Consider the following 18,824-nt stretch of genomic DNA (forward strand, 5'->3'; position numbering starts at 1 on the left):
TGTCCAGTGAGAATCACTAGTAACATTTTTGTTTCTTTTCATTCTTTTTTTCTATTTGTTTGCATTTTTAATAGGGTTGATTATGTGGTATATGTATAAATTTACATTTCCTCTTCTTTTACCTGGTAATTATAAACACTTTCCTTTATTATTAAAAACATGTTCTAGGCACTTTTTTGGGGCGGGGGGCATGCTGCGTGGCTTGTGCGATCCAGGGATTGAACCTGGGCCGTTGGCAGTGGAAGTGCCAACTCCTAACCACTGGACCACCAGGGAATTCCCTATAGGCACTTTTCTTTTTTTTTTTTGGCTGTACCGGGTCTTCGTTGATGCGTACAGGCTTTCTCTAGTTGCTGCAAGTGGGGGCTACTCGTAGTTGCGGTGCTCAGACTTCTCATTGCGGTGGCTTCTCTGTTGTGGAGCACAGGATCTAGGCATGGCGGGCTTCAGTAGTTGTGGCACGTGGGCTCAGTAGTTGTGGCTCATGGGCTGTAGGGTGCAGGCTCCATAGTTGTGGCGCATGGGCTTCGTTGCTCCACGGCATGTGGGATCTTCCCGGACCAGGGCTCGAACCCGTGTCCCCTGCCTTGGCAGGCAGATTCTTAACCACTGAGCCACCAGGGAAGTCCCCTGTAAGGCACTTTTTAATGTCTTCATTACGTTCAGTTATTTTATATACAGAAATTCTTACTGTGCATTTAATTTGTTTTCAGGTTTTTGCTATGATAATAGTGTTGAATGAATATTTTTGTGTCTAATGCTATGACCATATTTCAGATTATTTCCTCAAGGGTAGAATGACAGGATTAAAGAGCATAAACATCTTCAAGAAGGCTCTCAATCTATATTAACAGTGTTTTTTTTGTTTGTTTTTTTGTGTTTTTTTTGTGGTGCATGGGCCTCCCACTGCTGTGGCCTCTCCCGTTGCGGAGCACAGGCTCCGAATGCACAGGCTCAGCAGCCATGGCTCACGGGCCCAGCCGCTCTGCGGCATGTGGAATCCTCCTGGACCGGGGCACGAACTCACGTCCCCTGCATTGGCAGGCGGACTCGCCACCACTGCGCCACCAGGGAAGCCCAACATTTTTTTTTTAAATGCATTTTTTTTCAACAAATGCAAATGATACTGTGTTCTCACAAACACTGAGTACTATCATTTTTAATTTTTAAAACTTTTCTAATTTGATAGAGAAAATGTAGTTTATTATTTTAATTTTCTCAGTTCAATCAAACTTATGTATTAATAATATAATATTTCATTGCCAATGTTTTCCCAGGTCTTTCCCATGCATCAACGGGTTTTTGTTTGCTTTTGTAGTCACATCGAACGATCTTATGGGATTTCCTTTTATTTTTAGAAAGGATTCATACAAAAAGACAAGTTAGTCTTGTTTTCCAAGATTGAAGGAAGTGGCATCAATAAAGTATTGCTTGTTCTTAACCTGTATGTCAAATGAATTAAGGAAAGGGGAAGCCTATATGCCACTGGCATAATGGCAACTGTGGTAGCATTGTTCACTTGAACTTCTGTCCAAGTATCTGGGTTTTGTTTTGTGATTCTTGTGGAGGAGGGGCTTAGAAGCATTTACTGCGTGCTCCTGATGAGGCTGAAGATAAGTAATAATGACAACTACTCTGTGCTAAATTTGCTAACATCATACTCCTACATGATCGCAGTAGTAGTGGCGGCCCTGAAGGATATTGAACTTGCTCAGTATCACAGAGCCACTACTTAGAGGCAGGAAGCTTTTTGGCATCTTGCCTCAGTTGTAAGGACTTGAAGAATTGAGTTCATATTTGAGTTTTCTTCGTTATCTGTTACTGACACTTAGCAGCAGATAATGTAGCAGTTAAATTGACATTAGGAAGTATCTCCTTGAAGCAGGCTTATTTGTAAGAATATGGAGAAAGAAAGCCTTTGTTGCTTGAACAAGAGTTACTTCATGCCCTATGATATTTCATCTCTTCAGTGCCTGGAGCTTTGAAGGGATCAGTCTCATAACATGAGATGCATCTTTGATTTTTTAGGAAGCTATAATTGATGCTTTCAGAACTAACATGAACATGGTATAAGGGAGATTGAAATAAACAATCTTCAGTATTAAAAGCTTTTAAAATTATCAGCATGTGTTTAGTTGAACGAAACAATTTATTGACTGCTTCTATGAGCAAGGAAAGAAAAACCATTTAACTACCTTGGTGTCTGCCAAGAAAACTAAACTGATTTCAAAGTTTTGCACTGCACTGATAGCTAATGGCATTGAATACAAACGGTTGTTTTAATTAATACTTCTGGTCAATCCTTCGGCTTAGTCAGACTACAGATGTGAAACTGTAAAATGAGATATCATAAAATGAATGGTATTGCACAGTTCATGCCTCTCTTGAGCAAATATTTCATTTCTCCACCAGAAACTATTGCTTTGGAAACTCTTTTCATCTTGGACCAACACTTGTAATTTGTAGTTCTTCATTTAAATACACCCTTTTAGGGATTTTCCATAAGCAACGGAGGGAACCATAAGCAAAATGTCAGCATTTTAACTTTGACGTGTACATAGTTTTGAGATTAAATAACAAGTTGTGAAGTTGTGTGAAAGAATACAGCTGTACAAATAACATGGAGCCACATCTCAAGTGCTTGAAATAAATAAGATTGAGTCTAAAATGATTTAGGTAGTTAAAAAAATTTTTTAAGAATTGAAACTATAACGCTTGACAATTATGCCTATTTTTTTGACTGTTGACTTTTTTTTTTTTTTTTTTTTTTGCTGTACGTGGGCCTCTCACTGCTGTGGCCTCTCCCGTTGCGGAGCACAGGCTCCGGACGCGCAGGCTCAACGGCCATGGCTCACGGGCCCAACCGCTCCGTGGCATGTGGGATCCTCCCAGACCGGGGCACGAACCCGTGTCCCCTGCATCGGCAGGCGGACTCTCAACCACTGCGCCACCAGGGAAGCCCCGACTGTTGACTTTTTTTTCATCACAAGTGTTGCCTCTATAATTAGGTTGCTGTAAGAAAGTTAGTACACATTTATCAAGCTGATGAAAGTTATGTAGAATAAATAATCTTTACATCGCTTTGCTGAAGATTGAAACAGTGACTGAACAGCGCTTGAAACAGTGCTGAAGATTGAAACAAGGTTTTGAGCTCCTTGGAAATAAAACAGTTGTCATTTAACGTATTTGCATGAATGAGACAGATGACAGCATTGCCTCACATTTACTGTGATGGAATCGTATTATGGTTCTTCATTATATGTACTTTAATACCCCTTGAGCCAAAGGATAAATTCTGAATCAAATAACCACTGAAAATTCTAGATATGGTTATGCTTTTAAGGGACTTGTTAGGCCTATTTCCCAGCACAAGTATTCTAAAGAGGTTCCAGTACATTCGTATATTTGTTGATATTAAAGGCCAGTGGAGTGGCAGGTACCAAGTCCCCAGTGCCTTGCATGGTGCTGGGCATTTAATTCATTCTCTTAGTATGTGTTCAGGGGAGAATCTGTTATGTGCCAGATACTGTTCTATAAACTGAGTATTCAGCAGGATATTAAAAACAAAAGTTTCTGCCTTCATAGAACTTAAAGTTCTGGGGTAAGGAGTTCCAGGAACAAACATCGGTTTGTTTAATTTAGTTAACTTAGTTAAACATAGGAGGTTTAACTTCATTTGGTAAATAAATGTGCTTTAATTTCAAAATAGACTGAAAACATAATACAGTAATTTTAGCTCTCACTGCCTCTCCTCAGAGGAAATATTACAAAGCTAGATGATTTACTCAAGTTTACCTCAATGATCTCTTTCTTACAAATTCTCAAATTCTTTTTTTTCTGACATTTTTTATGGTATTGTAATACAGATCTCATGCTTACACTGTTGTAGATCAGGGTTTCCCAGGCTTTTGGATTTCACAGGTCAGTAATACATTTGAAATTCAGGAGAATTGATAAAGGATTGCCTGCTTTAATTTTGCCAAGTGAGGACACTAAACACCAAAAACTATTGTCACCATCATTTCTTAAAAGAAAGAACATTTTAACATAAAAGAGTATGTAGGACATAATCTTAGAATAAAGAATAGTCCTCTACAATGAAGAAATAAAATGTTATGAAAAGCTCATTACATTGTCGTTATTTCTCATTTTGCCACAGACCTTTAGAAAATGTCAACAGAGAACAATTATAACAAATTGTAATTTTGGTTTTCCTCTTGATGTTGCTAAGGGATTTTTCTGACACACTATTTCAAGAGGTTGTGTGATTGGATTTTATCTCTTTTTTTAGAGGTAAATTTTATGTAATGGATTTATGTCTTGTGCCATATGAGGGACATTGTCTTGGAATGCACAGGGCAGCAGAGTACGATGTCACATCTAATCATGCCTCTACACTAACTAGCCTAGCTGTGTGATCTTGGGCAAATCATCCCTCATTTTTGGCTTTTGATTCTCCATCTTCATAGAGCAAGGATCATTTCTTAAATTTCTTCTGGTTCTTAAACTTGGATTCCATGTTGATACCTTTGGTAGCTAGTATCACACTTTGAAAAGTATGTGTCTAAAGATTAATAAAAATTTTTACTGTCTTTCTAAAAATTTGGACCAGGCTCCCGTTCACATTCCTTCAGCTGAGAGCATTTAATTGTTCATATGTTATTAACAAAGAAGAGTAATTTCATGACTATGTACTTTAAAGATTTACCATAATTTTTTTGTAATGGTATTAGCTACACATGGAGATTTGACTGTTTTCTAGCTTGGGCCTTTGGGAAATTCTTATAAAATCTGTTGGGATAGATAATGTTCAGAAATCTGGTCCATGTAAATAAGTGAATGGAATTATAAGTAATTTCATCTTGGAAACAAGAATATCTGAAAATATTAGATTATTTTAAATTACTTAAAATTTAAAAGGCAGCATTTTAGGAGAATTATTTTTTACTTTCTTTATGGATTTGAAGTTTTTGTTTTTGGTAGTGTCCATAGTTATTCTGGATGGTATGTATCCCTCAGTCCTCTTAAATGGGACTATTTCAGCACCTTGATTTTGTGGTATGCAAGCCTCAAAAACTCTTCTGCTCCTGCTTTTAAAACTTGTCTCAATCTAGTGCTTCATGTGACTCCAGCATAGAATATAATGAAGCACCTGGTAAGTGCCTTGTGAATTGATCCACAATTGTAAACACCACTGGTTTCTTCATGCAGTTATTTACATAAAATTCTGGTGAATGATTTTTTTTTTTTTTTTTTTTTGGCGGTACGCGGGCCTCTCACTGTTGTGGCCTCTCCCATTGCAGAGCACAGGCTCCGGACGCGCAGGCTCAGCGGCCATGGCTCACGGGGATCCTCCCAGACCGGGGCACGAACCCGTGTCCCCTGCATCGGCAGGCGGACTCCCAACCATTGCACCACCAGGGAAGCCCTGGTGAATGATTTTTAAGGACTATCTGAATGACAAATTAGATTAAGAAAAAAAGAAATTTTTTTTCGGCCGCAGCACGTAGCTTGCAGGATCTCAGTTCCCCAACCAAGGATTGAACCCAGGCCATGGCAGTGAAAGCCTAGAATCCTAACCACTAGGCCACCAGAGAATTCCCCAAGAAAACATTTTGAAAGTGGTTTTTGGTATTCTTCATAGACCTCTGACCTTGGTTTCGAAAAACTGCCATGAAGACACCTTGTTAAAATTGAATAGTTCTGAAATGAATCCTTTCAGAGGTCCTGGCTGAGTAAATTACTCTCCAGATAATTTTATAGAGTAAAAGGTACAAATCTTAATACAGTTTACTGAAATGTGACAAATGTATATAAATGTAACTGACATCCCAATCAAGATTTAGAACACTTCCATCATCCTAAAAAAATAACCTGGTGCCATTTTCCAGTTAGTCTTTTCTGCCACTGTGTAACCCTCCTGCCAGAAGCAGCCGCTGTTCTGATTTCTATTGCCATAGATAGTTTGGCCTGCTTTTAAACTTCATATAAATGGACTCAGTACATGCTCTCTTTGTGTAAGGCCTTTCAAACATAGGGGTCATGTTTTTGGGATTCATGTTGCTGTATGAAGCAGTCATTTTTTCCTTTTTGTTACTGATTAGTATTCCATTGTGTAAGTATACCACGGTTTGTTTATCCATTCCGCTATTGCTGTACATCTGATTCAGATTATGGCTATTATGGATAAAGCTTCTCTGGGCATTCTTATACAAATTTTGGTGGGGACATTTGCTTTCATTTCTCTTGGTAAATACCCCAAAGTGGAATTGCTGGTTTAACCTTATAGAAGATGACCAGTTTTCCAAAGTGGTTGTACCATTTTATGCTCTCACCAACAATGTATGAGAGTCCCAGTTGCTCTGTATCCTTGCCATCATTTAGTGTTGTCAGTCTTTTTAATGTTAGCCGTTCTAGTGGGTGTGAAGAGGTATCTCACTGTAGTTTAAATTTGGACTTTCATGATCCTTAAATGATATTGAGCACCTTTTCATGGGCTTTCTGGCCATTCATATATCTTTTGTGAAGTATCTGTTCAGTGTTTTACCCGTTTTATTTTTTAATTTTAATTTTGTCTCTTACTGAGTTGTATTCATTCTTTATATTTCAAACACAAGCGCTTTGTCAGTGTCTTAGGTTGGGTTCCCCAGAAAACAGACTCTGAGAAGATTTGCATGCAGGAAGTTTATTGGGGAGTGCTCTTGGGAGTAACACCTGTGAAAGAATGAGCAGAATTAAGCAGATGGAGAAGTTGAACTGTCGTTCAGTTGCCCTAGAGGCCTCAGATCAACCCACAGAAGGCTCTGAAGCTGGATGGCCCTTCTGAGATATTCTGAATTGAGACAAGGAGATGAGGCTTTGTACCTCCCTCCACATAGCACCAAGTGGGCTAGTCATCGGATGTGGACTGCCCTGGGGCAGGGACTATAACTTGAGGCTAGCCAGTTCCCTTTGACCCAAGGGCAGTATTGCAGAGGGACTCAGCTGCAAGCCACCAGCAGGCAACAGCCCCAGCAGCTGGGGGAATAGGTGTCTCCAACCTGAAGGGGGCTGATGTGGGCAGCGTTACCACAGTTATATGTATTTCCATTACGGATGTAGGTACTGCGGGTATTCTCTTCCAGTATGCAGCTTGCCTATTCATTTTCTTAATGGATCAGCAAACATTTAAAATGTTGAATTTTTTCTCTTAAAATAGTTTGTGTTTTTTGTGTCCCTGCTGAGAAATCTTTGCCAACCCTGTGATTGCCAAGATATTCTACATTATCTTCTAACAGCTTTTGCGTTCTAGGTTTTATATTTAGGTGTATAACCCATCAAGAATTAACTTTTGTGTATGATGTGAGTGTCTTAGGTTGGGTTCCCCAGGAAACAGACTCTGAGAAGATTTGCATGCAGGAAGTTTATTGGGGGGTGCTCTTGGGAGTAACACCTGTAACTGGGTTACAGGTGTAACTTGGGTTACTGGTAACCCAAGTAATTCGTGAGGGCAATTAGCTCTTTCTCTTTTCGGTACATACATCCCTTTCCTCTCTTCTCATCTTCCCTTAATTTGCAAATCTGGGGTATCTTTCATTTCCATTTCCCAGAGTAGAGCATAGTCAAAATGCTGACAGGACAATCTTCTTTCCTAGTCATTTATTCATCGGTTTGAACTGTGGAGTTCTGAAACCAAGGCCTTCAAATGAAATGGATGCTCAGTCCAGTTCAGTTTTACCCTCATTTTTGTCCTTCCTTAGCAGTAAAACTTGACATTCATGATTTTTTTTAAACAAAGGTGACTTTTATGAATTGTTTAGAGAGAATGATGAAAAGACTAATTACCGTGTCACCTGCTACACAGAATAGAGCTGTTTTTCCATCCTGTGTTCTCCATGCTCTGAGAGTTTGTCTCGAATGAATGCTGTGATTAGCAGTACGTTGGTGAGTTTAGTAACTAGGAAAAGACAAAGACTCTTAGAAGAGCTCAGTATTGAGCATTAAAATAGTAACGCCAGCTGTCTGGTGTCATTTTTCCAATATGCTTCGGCCACTTTCTCCTATTGACTCCTCAATCTTCACAAGACATGTAGAAATATTATTTTACAGAAGGAAAGTTGAGGGACTTCCCTGGTGGCGCAGTGGTTAAGAATCCGCCTGTCAATGCAGAGGACACGGGTTCAAGCCCTGGTCCAGGGAGATCCCACATGCCATGGAGCAACTAAGCCCGTGCGCCACAACTACTGAGCCTGCGCTCTAGAACCAGCGAGCCACGACTACTGAGCCCAAGTGCCACAACTACTGAAGCCTGCACGCCTAGAGCCCGTGCTCCCCGACAGGAGAAGCCACCGCAATGAGAAGCCCATGCACCGCAACAAAGAGTAGTTGCTGCTCACTGCAACTAGAGAAAGCCTGCGCACAGCAATGAAGACCCAACTCAGCCAAAAAATTAATTGATTAATTAATTAATTAAAAATAAGAAGAGTTGAGGTGCTAACTTGTTAACTAATTTGAACATGGAGTCAGTTCTGCCTCCCAAGCCAGTGCCCCAACCACTGGATGCATTCAGAACACTCTCAGTTTATAAGTAGTTAATGGCTATCCTGAATGTATGAAGGGGTGACCTGGCCTAGGTGCTAAGGGGATTTCTCTCTGGCTATAGGGCAAGTATTAGCTGGTGCTGGCATTGCAACTGTAGTTCCCCCATTTTCAGTAGATACACAATAGGTATAGATCCCTTCTTTGTTCCCAAACGAGGGGGTAATGTTTCAACCAGCCTTTCAGCTAAAAACCCATTTTCCTATAGAGGCAGTACTTGTACATATATATTCCCACAGCTTCACAGTTTTAAGTTCAGTAGTATATCAGAACTAATAAACCATTGTTATTTTTACTAACCTCATAAAAGAAACTAAAACAGAAAAGTTAAGTCCATGATATACTATTAAATTATTAAAACTTTTTCCTAAGCAACATAAACGCCCGCTTGTAGGTTTGTTTTTTTTTGTTTTGTTTTTTTTTTTGGCTGCGTTGGGTCTTCGTTGCTGCGCACGGGCTTTCTCTAGTTGTGGCGAGCAGGGGGTACTCTTCGTTGTGGTGTGCGGACTTCTCATTGCGGTGTCGTCTCTTGTTGCGGAGCAGGGGCTCTAGGTGCGTGGGCCCCAGTAGTTGTGGCTCACGGGCTTAGTTGCTCCATGGCATGTGAGATCTTCCCGGACCAGGGCTAGAACTTGTGTCCCCTGCATTGGCAGGCGTATTCCCAACCACTGCGCCACCAGGGAAGTCCACCCTCCTGTAGTTTTAGAGATCATTTTTCATACTGTTAAGACTTCAAGAAGCCATATAGGGTACATCACCGCTTCAAGAAATTTTGAAACTTAATCTTTTATATCTTGTATGTCAGGATACTGTCTCTTAAAGAAATCTGAGTGAAAAGAAAAAACTGGGATTAAGTGGATTAAAACCATAGATCATTTATGGCATTGATTGTGATGATGGTTTCACAGATGTATACGTATTTCCAAACACACAAAGTTGTATGCATTAAATATCTATAGCTCTAGTGTGTCAATCTTAGTCAAGCGTTTTTTAAAAAGCTATAGGGCGTTTTAGCATCAAACTGAATACAGGGACTTCACTGGTGGTGCAGTGGTTAACAATCTGCCGGCCAATGCAGGGGACACGGGTTCAAGCCCTGGTCTGGGAAGATCCCACATGCCACGGAGCAACTAAGCCCATGCGCCACAACTACTGAGCCTGTGCTCTAGAGCCCGCGAGCCACAACTACTGAGCCTGTGTGCCACAACTACTGAAGCCCGTGCGCCTAGAGCCCATGCTTTGCAACAAGAGAAGCCACTGCAATGAGGAGCATGCACACCGCAACGAAGAGTAGCCCTCACTCGCTGCAAATAGATAAAGCCCGTGTGCAGCAACGAAGACCCAACGCAGCCAAAAATAAAATAAATAAATAAATAAAGTAAATTTAACCTGAATACGTTTTTTCATTGTATGAATAATACATATTCATTGCAGATAAATTAAAACCGTGTTGTAGGGACTTCCCTGGTGGCACAGTGGTTAAGAATCCGCCTGCCAATGCAGAGGACATGGGTTCGAGCCCTGGTCCGGGAAGATCCCACATTCCACGGAGCAACTAAGCCCGTGTGCCACAACTACTGAGCCTGTGCTCTAGAGCCCGCGAGCCACAACTACTGAGCCCGTGTGCTGCAACTACTGAAGCCCACACGCCTAGAGCCCATGCTCTGCAACAAGAGAAGCCACCGCAATGAGAAGCCCGCACACTGCAACAAAGAGTAGCCCCCACTTGCTGCAACTAGAGAAAGCCTGCATGCAGCAACCAAGACCCAACACAGCAGAAAAATAATAAATTTAAAAATAAAATTTAAAAAATGTGTTGTAAATTATATATTACACATTATGTTTATAATCTATAAAGTAAATAATTTTTTAATGTGTAATTTATACTTGTTTACTTGTATGTATACCTTTCCGGAAGAATTACGAGATTATCAATGCATATTGTTGGCCACCAGCTTTTTCCTCATAACAGTACATCATGACTTTCTATATCCATGAATAGACCTGTATGATCATTTTTTTTTTTTTTCGGTATGCGGGCCCCTCACTGCCATGGCCTCTCCCGTTGTGGAGCACAGGCTCCGGACGCACAGGCTCAGCGGCCATGGCTCACGGGCCCAGCCGCTCCGCGGCATGTGGGATCCTCCCGGACTGGGGCACGAACCCGTGTCCCCTGCATCGGCAGGCGGACTCTCAACCACTGTGCCACCAGGGAAGCCCTGTATCATAATTTTTAATTGCTGAGTCTTGTGCTATTGTGATGAAGTATTAATGTTTATTAGCTAGTCTCCTTTCTTGGACATTTAGGTTATTTTCAGGTTTGCATTCTTAATATGTGCAGTGGTCATCTTTGCATGGTTCTTTCTTTCTTAGGATAAATTTCTAGAAGTGAGATTGCCGGATCAAAGAATTCACATTTTTGAGGCTTTAAATCTAAATTGCCAAATTGGGGTCCAGGTAGGTTGCAGCAATTCACATTTCTTCCAGTGTTAGACAAGTATGCTCATTTCTCCCTATTGTGGGTAGTAGACAAGTTTTCCCACATCATTGCCAATCTGGGAAACTTAAAAATGGCATCTCCTTGTTTTAATTGGCTTTATTATTCATGAAGCTGATGCTTTTTCATGTTCAGTGGCCATTGTAGATTTTGGCCTCACAGATAAGCAGCTCACAGTCTTCATTGCAGGTACTTCAGAAACTTTACCCCGTTCATTCATCAATCTTTTCAACAGCTTATGTTTTCTTTCCAGGAGCGACTAAAGCTGGTGACTGTTTTGGGCGCTGGCCTTCTCTGTGGAACTGCCCTTGCTGTCATCGTGCCTGAAGGAGTACATGCACTTTATGAAGATTTTCTTGAGGGTGAGAAAGAGAGAGAGGCCTTTGAGATACGTTATTGACGTGGAGGGCTGAAAGGAGAAGCTTAGTGGTATTTTTTTCTGAACACAGTTCATGTTTGCCATAGAATATATGCCAAAACATACCTTTTGACGTCTTTGACAATAAACACATCAATAGCAGTTTGTGATTGAATGCCTCAATCCATGAATACCACTTAAGATTTATTTGCAATAATGCATGAATTCCGGGCTTTATAAGTATGACAGTTATTTTTTAATGTCCATGCAAAAACTTCCAAGATCCTACATGATAATAGTTGTATTTTTAGTGTTTTTTAATTGAAAAAAATACATAGATAAACACATTTGGATTCAAGGACCCTTTGTAGTAAACTTTTTAGTGAGGACCTCTGTAGTAAAGGATAACTAAAAAATTAAAGAGACCTTTCCTGACAAGCAGAGAACAGTATAGCTGTATAAGAGAAAATGCTGAGCAGTGTCAGCTTGGTTCACTCGTCTGCTAAATGATTTGGTCCTGCACACCAGCTGGAAGGCATACTTGATTCAAATTTGTGATTCAGCAAAATCAGCTTGCTACTTGTCATGAAACTTCACAGATATCTGTGAAGAACTGAAACCACAAATGTTAAATTGGTGAACTGAATCTTCAAATGCCAGGAGTCTGCTGGACTTTAAGAATAGTATAAAGAGGTAAACACCTTCCAAATTTCTTACTAGTTACAGTGTAATAAATAGTCTTTCAGGTCTCAGTAGAGGAAAAGAACTGTGTCTTTTATCCAGATTGATGATGCTCTTATGCCTAGGGTATGAATATGGGCATAATGGTAAAGAGCGAGGATTGTGGAGGCTTTATTGCAAAATAGGACAGAAGCTGAGGATTGGTCAGCCTTAGGGGGAAAAAGATAATAAATCAGGAGCCTTAGAGCAGTGGTTTTCACCCTTTTTTGATCATATATTCTGTTGGGAAAAAAGATATACACGTGCTATTGTACTGATTTACTCTGTACATTATAAAACACACTCCTTAAATAGAAAATTTTGGAATATGAGATTTAAAGTCCTTTCATATTCTAGTGGATCATCTTGAATTTTTCTGGATGTGATCATTACTATCCTGATATCCTAGGAAACATTCAGACTATGATTAAATAGACAATTAAAATTTGTTTTGCTTGTCTTTGTGCTAAAAATTATGGGTGGCAGTTATTTCCTAAACTTGTCTGATAATAAAAGTTCCTTGAGGGAGGGGTGCATTTAAAAAATGTATTTTCCTGGCCCCCAACCTAGACTACTGAATCAGAATTTCCAGGGAAGGGACCTGGGAATGTCTAATTTTAACAAGTTGTCAAATGATTCTTATTAGACAAGTTTGGGAAACACTGGGGTAGAGGAAAGAACTGCTTCAGGTTTAGTTTTTGTTTGTTTGTTTTTTAATAACAGTTTATGAGATAATTTACATACCATATTTCAGGTATAGTTTTAAAGTTAAATGTAGCTACTATGTGTTGGGTTGCTTTCCTTTATTTTAATAGTTTTCCTGGTTTTGTCCTAAAATAATTTTATGGATTCATTTGAAAATGGATGTGCTGTATAAACCTGTTTTTTCAAAAATAAACATTCTGGTCTCTTTAACCTTTTCACCAAAGATTATTCTCCTGCCCTAAGCCATCATTAAGAAATCTTTTAAGGGGCTTCCCTGGCGGTCCAGTGGTTAAGACTCCGTGCTTTCACTGCAGGGGTTGTGGGTTTGATCCCTGGTTGGGGAACTAAGATCCCACAAGCCGCCCAGCCTTGCCAAAAAAAAAAGAAAAAAATAAACTTTAAAAATTATTTTCATTTATATAATTTACATTCACTCTTTTTGGCGTGAATGACTGCATTTTGCCAAATGCATAAAATCAAAATGCAGAACAGTCCCATCACCCTCATCCCCTTTTGTAGTCAAACCTTTCCCCCAACCTTGGGCAACCTCTGATCTCTTCTCTCTATATATAGTTTTGCCTTTTCTGAATGTCATATACATGTAATCTTGTAGCCTTTGGGTCTGACTTCTTTCAGTTAGCATAATGAGGTTGAGAGTCATCATGTTGTTCTGTGTATCAACGGGTTGTACCTTTTTATTTTATTTATTTATTTATTTATTTATTTTTGCGGTATGTGGGCCTCTCACTGTTGTGGCCTCTCCCGTTGCAGAGCACAGGCTCCGGGCACACAGGCTCAACGGCCATGGCTCATGGGCCAAGCCGCTCCGCGGCATGTGGGATCCTCCCAGACCGGGGCACGAACCCGTGTCCCCGGCATCGGCAGGTGGACTCTCAACCATTGCGCCACCAGGGAAGCCCTGTACCTTTTTATTTCTTAGTAGTGTGCCATTGTTTGGATGAACCATAGTTTGTTTATTCCTTCACCAGTTGAAAGACATATGGGTTGTTTCCAGTGTTGGTGATTATCAGTAAAGTCACTATAAACATTAGTGTACAGGTCTTTGTGCGAACATGAATTTTTATTTCTTTTGACAGGTGGAATTGCGGGTTATAGGGTAAGTGTGTGTTTACCTTCATAAGAAATTGCCAAACTTGTTTCCAAAGTGCCTGTACCATTTTGTATTCCCCTCAGTAATGTGCGAGAGTTCCAGTTGATTTCCTTCCCAACACTTGATATTGTCTATTTTGTTTTACTTTTTTATTTTAGTCACTCTAATAGGTGGGTAGTGGTATCTGAATGTGGATTTTTTGTTTGTTTTTTAATTAATTTATTTTTGGCTGCATTGGGTCTTCGTTGCTGCACGCGGACTTTCTCTAGTTGCAGTGAGCGGGGGCTACTCTTCGTTGCGGTGAGCAGGCTTCTCATTGCGGTGGCTTCTCTTGTTGTGGAGCACGGGCTCTAGGGCGTGCAGCCTTCAGTAGTTGTGGCACGTGGGCTCAGTAGTTGTGGCTCGCGGGCTCTAGAACGCAGGCTCAGTAGCTGTGGCACACGGGCTTAGTTGCTACGCGGCATGTGGGATCCTCCCGGACCAGGGCTCGAACCCATGTCCCCCGCATTGGCAGGCGGATTCTTAACCACTGCGCCACCAGGAAGTCCCCTCAATGTGGTTTTGATTTGCAATTTCCTAATGGCAAATGATGTTGAACATCTTTTCATTAGTCACTCTATTAGGTGGATAGTGGTATCTCAACGTGGTTTTAATTTGCAAGTTCCTAATGGCAAATGACGTTGAACATCTTTTCATGTGCTTGATTACCATTGCTGTATCTTCTTTGATGGTATCCAATCATTTGTCCATATTTTAAATTGAGTTTTCTTATTACTGAGTTTGGAGAGTTCTTCATATATTCTGGATACAAGTCCTTTACTGAGATATGTGATTTGCAAATATTTTCTCCTAGTCTGTGGCTTCATTCTCTTAACAGTATCTTTCACAGAGTAGTTTTTAATTTTGATGAAGTGAATTTATCAGTTCTTTCTTTCATGAATTGTGCTTTTGGTGTGATATTTAAAAACCTTTTGCTAAACCCAAGTTCACAAAGATTTTCTCTTTTGTTTTCCTCTAGAAGTTTTATAATTTTAGGTTTTATACTTAGGTCTATGATCCATTTTGAGTTAATTTTGAACACAATGTAAGGTTCATTTTTTTAAAATAAATTTATTTATTTATTTATATTTTTTATTTTTGGCTGCATTGGGTCTTTGTTGCTGCACGCGGGCTTTCTCTAGTTGTGTGAGCGAGGGCTACTCTGTTGCGGTGCACGGGCTTCTCATTGAGGTGGCTTCTCTTATTGAGGAACATGGGCTCTAGGTGCACGGGCTTCAGCAGTTGTGGCTCGTGAGCTCTAGAGCGCACAGGCTCAGTAGTTGTGGCGCACAGGCTTAGTTGCTCTGTGGCATGTGGCATCTTCCTGGGCTAGGGCTCAAACCCGTGTCCCCTGCATTGGCAGGCAGATTCTTAACTACTGCGCCACCAGGGAAGTCCTTCATTTTTTGCATATGGATGGATGTCCAATAGTTCCAACACTATTGGTTGAAAAGACTATCTCTATTGAATTGTCTTTGCACCTTTGTCAAAAATCAATTGACCATGTTTGTGTTGGTCTATTTCTGGATTCTCTGTTCTGTTCCATTGATCTATTTGTCCATCCTTTGCCAATACTACATTTGTCTTGATGACTATATCTTTATAGCAGATTTTGAAATTAGATTGTGAGGTCCTTCTAACTTTGTTCTTATTTTTCAAATTTGTTTTGGTTAAACTAGTTCCTTTGCCTTTCTATAAAAATTTAGAGTCAGCTTGTCAGTATCTTCAAAAAAAATCATGCTGGGATCCTGATTGATATCGAATTGAGTCTATGGATTAATTTGGGGAGAATTGACATTTTAAGAATATTGTGCCTTCCAATCCATGAACACAATATATCTCTCCATTTATTTAGGTCTTCTTTGATTTCTTTCATCAGTATTGTAGTTTTTAACATACAGATCTGAAAATATTTTGTTAGATTTATACCTAAATATTTCATATTTTTGTGCAATTGTAAATGTTACTTTAAAAATGTCAATTTCCGATATTCTAATATTTAGAAATTTGATAAGCTCCATGTAACTTGAGCTGCTGTCAGGGCAAAGTGGCAGGAGAAAAGAGATAACAGAATAACCTGTTTTCCCCCCATACTCTTCAGACCAGTGGGGCCCTTTTCCTAGATACTGTGGCCAGAAAGATGGTGTATTTCTTGGAGTTTTAACTGCTGTTGTTACTGCCATGAAGTTCTGCAGCTGGGGCTGCCTTCAAGGCAGGGCTGCAAAAGAAAAGAGAGGGAGGGTAAAAGGAAAAAAAAGGGGGAGGGCTTCCCTCCACACCAACACCTCTCAGCAGTCCCTCTTCCTGGTCCTCTGCTAGAAGGGTAGGGTTTCCTTTGAAGTTTTTGCTGCCCTCTCTCCTCTTGCTATTGTTTACTCTTTATAGTCTTCAGGTAGTTGTATTTTGTGTGTTTTGTCCAGAGTTTTTGTCGTGATCAGTGTGTGGTTGAGACTATAGTGGGTTTACTCCACCTTGGCCAGCACCAGAAGTCCCCATCATTCTTTTTAAAAAGTAAAATGTTAATATTCCACTTTATTAAATTTTGAGGTAGCTCGACCGTGATGTTAGTTTTAAACTAAGCTATCTCCAAATTTTCCTCATCTCTCTCTATACTGATAAGTCACATCACTTTAGTTTCTGCTACTTTATCTTTTTCTCCCTCCACCCTTTTCCACTCTTTCTTTATTGTACATCAAACCAACTTTTCTCCAAACTTTGAAAAAGGAGGTTATTTACATGTAACTACAGCCTATGGTTCAGTTCTTCTGTGAACCTTATAATTATGATAATTAACATATTTTTTCAGAGCTCAGTGTACCATGTTAACTAAGTGCTCTGACACTTTAATAAGCATTATTAAATAGGAATTAATGTAAAAAGGAACCTCTCACATACTCTTCTGTATTTATAGCTCTAAAATCACTGGCCTAGATGATTATCAGCGTTCATGTGAGAAAACCATCTTTCTATAGAAACAGAAGTTTTGAGAACATAGTTTATAGAGTACTGCAGTGCTTGTTTACTGTGGAGCTAATGTTTGAAACTACCATAATTCTTTGGAACATGAGAATTGATATGTTTAGGAAGGCAGACTGTTGGTCAAAGACCTAAATATAAATGTTATGTGCTCATAACTGGATGAGCATTGAAACTGTTGTGGTCAGAAATGGTTCAGTATAGATTATCCCACATATTTCTCCAAGAATGCCATGTGTCAGATTCTTTAGAGAGATACAGTGAACATTTTATGGCTTTCTCTGTCATTTTGCTCTACATTTAAAGTAGAGGGTTAAATCTGCTATTATATTTAATTAACTTTTATCCTATCATTCATTAATAAAAATGGAGCTCTTTAAGGCTCTTGTTATACTTTACTTTCAGGATTCTGAAACATGGATGATCCTGGACTAATACAACCTATCTCATCTACCTCTTATTCTGTCTGCTAAAATGTCTAGTCTCTGCTTTTTCCTTGCCCCTTCCTCTCCCTTCCCCCCCAGCATTGTTTTATTGTTCAGTATTGTATCTGACCAGATAATCAGACCAACTATTTCATATAAGATGTTTAAAAATAAATCTCCCAAATTAATTCCATTTAATGTGCAACTGTGTTCCTAAACATTCAGTGGGCACTTAACCACATACCAGGTATTGAGTGAATATATTGCCTGATCATCACAGCAGCCCTCTGAGGTGGATACTATTTTGTAGATGAGGCTTTTGAGCCACAAAGAGGTTAAATAATTTGCCCCAGGAACTCAGCCAGTAAGCGTCAGGACCAGGATTTGAACACAGTCTGTCTTACTCTGAAGACTACAGGTTTTTTTTTTTTTTTTTTTTAACATCTTTTTTGGAGTATAATTGCTTTACAATGGTGTGTTAGTTTCTGTGAAGCCTACACTTTTAATGACACTCTGCTACATAGTGGACTTTGTAAGGAATTTCACATTACCAAAACACTGTTTATCTGCTAAAGAAATCTAAGTTTCCTACCTTGTAATGAGATTCTTGTCTTTCAGAAACATGTAGTATTTTGATAAAAGATTCACTAACATCCCTTTAAAACGTCAGCTTTATACATTTGACTATGGTCAGTTTTCTGTTTTACATCAGAAACAGAATGCATCATTATTAAGAGCTACACCACCCTATTACTGAAAACACGTCAAGTGTAAAGAACTATCTGTCTTTGCCAGAAAAAGAAAAATACATAGTAAAAATCTGTGAAGGTTATAAGGTGTGAGTAGAAGTTAAGAAATTTAAAACAACCAGTAAAGGCCCAAAATATAAAAATCAAAACTGGGGATCACCTCAAAAAAAAAACCAACAAAAAAACCAAATTACCTGAAGGTTTGATTCATAGAATGCTTTGTCCTTTGTACATGTTAATCTGAAGAAGGAGTTCCAACAAATCTGTTCAAAGGGTAAATTGATTCTATTATGTTTAATTTAACGTATGTGTCTGTGTCATAGAAAGGCTACCTACTATACTGATGGAACTTACTGGAAGGATTCCTATATGAATATCTAGGGAAAGAATTAAGCCCATAATGATTTGCTGAACACTCTGTTAGTGGCATGAGAAATATATGTCTGATGAGCAATATCCAATGATAATACTGGGTTTATATACTCTGCAGTGGGAAATGTGATGTGGAACATGTCTCAGCTAATGAATTACCCACCAGTGCCCTGAGTAAGACAGACACAACGATAACAACCTGAAACTTCTTTCGAGAATGAGTAACACATGTCCACAACATAATGTATTTTAATTAAATAGCTTGGTTTTAAAAAATTTTTTACTTTATTGAAGT

General features: G+C 39.4%; 1 protein-coding gene across 1 annotated transcript in view; it reads left to right on the forward strand.

Moving 5' to 3' along the window:
• Positions 1 to 18,824, forward strand: part of SLC39A9 (solute carrier family 39 member 9) — a 51,930-nt gene that overhangs the window by 10,951 nt on the left and 22,155 nt on the right. Inside the window, exon 2 of the mRNA XM_081230295.1 lies at positions 11,328 to 11,436. Coding sequence (XP_081086421.1) covers positions 11,328 to 11,436 — 109 coding nt within the window. The remainder of the gene's footprint in view (positions 1 to 11,327; positions 11,437 to 18,824) is intronic.

This window comes from Mesoplodon bidens, assembly GCF_964165515.1.
Source record: "Mesoplodon bidens genome assembly, chromosome: 3".
Classification (NCBI taxonomy): Eukaryota; Metazoa; Chordata; class Mammalia; order Artiodactyla; family Ziphiidae; genus Mesoplodon; species Mesoplodon bidens.